The sequence below is a fragment of the Sinocyclocheilus grahami genome, unplaced genomic scaffold (assembly GCF_001515645.1).
Source record: "Sinocyclocheilus grahami isolate Dianchi unplaced genomic scaffold, SAMN03320097.WGS_v1.1 scaffold923.1, whole genome shotgun sequence".
NCBI classification, from domain to species: Eukaryota; Metazoa; Chordata; class Actinopteri; order Cypriniformes; family Cyprinidae; genus Sinocyclocheilus; species Sinocyclocheilus grahami.
In genome coordinates, this window is record NW_015506102.1 from 47,669 (window position 1) to 49,845 (window position 2,177).

The window sequence follows — 2,177 nt, forward strand, 5'->3', positions numbered from 1 at the left end:
GATGGTAAAACTAACCACATTATTAACTGTCTTGATATTTACTTTAAAAGCTTAAGCTCGTGATTATGGTAAGGGGCGTTACATTTCCGACGCGTGCTTGCGGTGTTCGGCCAATCACAATGCACTGGGTCAGCTGGCCAATCAGAGCAGACTGCGCTTGTCGGAAGGAGGGGCTTTGTAGAAAACGAAGCGTTTGAGAGAGGTGGGGCATAGAGGACCTACAATAATGTACAGTATTTGAAAAATAATGTGTTTTTTGAACATTAAAGCATGTCAACATATTCTGTTACACCAAATACACAAAATAATGATCTTTAAAAAAGCATCATATGACCCCTTTAATAGTTTTATTTTTAGTTTTTTATATTTATTTTATTTTATATTTGATAATATATTTAAGTCTACTATTTTATTTCAGCTTTATTTCAATTAGCAAAAATGTTTAATAGTTTTATCTTTAGTTTTTTATCTGTATTTTATTTAATATTTGATATTTAATATTATATATTTGTTTCAGCTTTATTTCAACTAACAAACTTGTTTTAATAGTTTTATTTTTACATTTTAAAATATTTATTTGATTTTATATTTGATTATATATTTAAGTCTAATATTTTATTTCAGCTTTATTTCAATTAGTAAAAATGTTTTAGTGTTTTAGATATCAATAATAATTCGGCTTTGCTGTCACCTTTGATCAACTGAATGCATCCTTGCACACTAGTGGAATAGAAATAATGCATATTTGACAATAATTGATTATATATCTAACTCTATATAGTTATGATCCCTGTCTACACTTCACACAGCATCATTTTTTCAAGCAGACTGGAGCCTGTCATGCATGTTGAAAATCATGAAAGGAGTTTATTAAGGTGCAGCTTTCTAAAAATAACCCATTAGCTGCGCCTCGGAGGTATTTTGAACCTAACAAGGTTGTGTTTTAATCACTCCTGGGCACAAACACACATCCACGCCAAACTAAACTGGAAGAGATCGTCTGAATGAAAGCTGGCACTCGTCTGCTGTAGAGCGAAGGAGATGGAGACAGACGTATTGAGCTTCAGCTTTAATAGCCATCCTTCAGCTCGCACTCAAACCAAATATAAATAATACAGCTCTGCTTATGTGTTCATTAGTCACCATTCACTTCCAAAATACACTGAGGTAAAACTAAAGTTCCTAATAAGTTCAAAATAATTTTGTTCTGATTTTTATTTATGTATATATAGATGTGTGTGTGTGTATTCATTAATTTTATTTCAGTTTTTGTTTTTGTTATTTTTGTACATCAAGTTAAACGTATTGAAAATTAGAAATCTTGCCTTGGCAACTAGTTGGAATAAAATAAATGTACGTTTTTAAAAATATTTTATTTCAGTTAACGTGTATTTTATTTCAAGTAATGAAAACATGTTTTTTATTGTTTTAATTTTAGTTAACTATAATAACTCTGAGTTGTACGGACTACTATAATGATGCTTTTATATTGGTTCATATTGTCAATATATCACCTAAAAGTCAACAAAGAAATTATAAATTATATTTTGCATAAAGATAATGAAGCCTATTGTCACGACACACAGGAACGAACACGGAGACGAGGAACAAAGTACATTTCAAAGATTTAATAAACAAAAGCTGGGAATACAGAGACTTGGGATACACTGAGGACATGAAATGACATTCGACAGCGGACAGGAAACAAGGGGCAAAACACACTTTATATAAATATAAACTAATGGGACACACTTGGGATCAATAGAACTAAATGGGAATATGAACAGGAAAACCAAATATGGGAATAAACATCAACCTGGAGCACATGGGGGAGGAAAACACAACACGAGACATGGAACAAAGTCTGACACTAACTCCCCCTCCCGGAAGGCGCGTCCCGCGCCGAACAACATCCAACAGGGAGGGGGAGCAGGCACTCTGGAGGTCCCTCAGGACAGACACGAGACGGCGGGCCTCCAGAGTGATACCCGTTTGGGGTGCCATGGCGGAGCAGGCAGCTCGGGGAGCCATGGCGGAGTAGGGAACTCAGGAGGCCATGGCGGATCTAGCAGCTCAGGAGGCCACGGTGGAGCAGGTAGTTCAGTAGGCCATGACAAAGCAGCATCCGAGGTCGCGGCCCCAGCCCCCGCCCCGGCCTCTACAGCTGGAGCCCAACT

General features: G+C 36.4%; 1 protein-coding gene across 1 annotated transcript in view; it reads right to left on the reverse strand.

Annotated features, from left to right (window-relative positions):
* The window catches only part of LOC107564309 (glycine receptor subunit alpha-2-like), a 26,037-nt gene extending 24,033 nt beyond the window's left edge, over positions 1 to 2,004 (reverse strand). The window contains exon 1 of the mRNA XM_016249349.1: positions 1,919 to 2,004. Coding sequence (XP_016104835.1) covers positions 1,919 to 2,004 — 86 coding nt within the window. The remainder of the gene's footprint in view (positions 1 to 1,918) is intronic.
* Between the last annotated feature and the right edge of the window lie 173 nt (positions 2,005 to 2,177).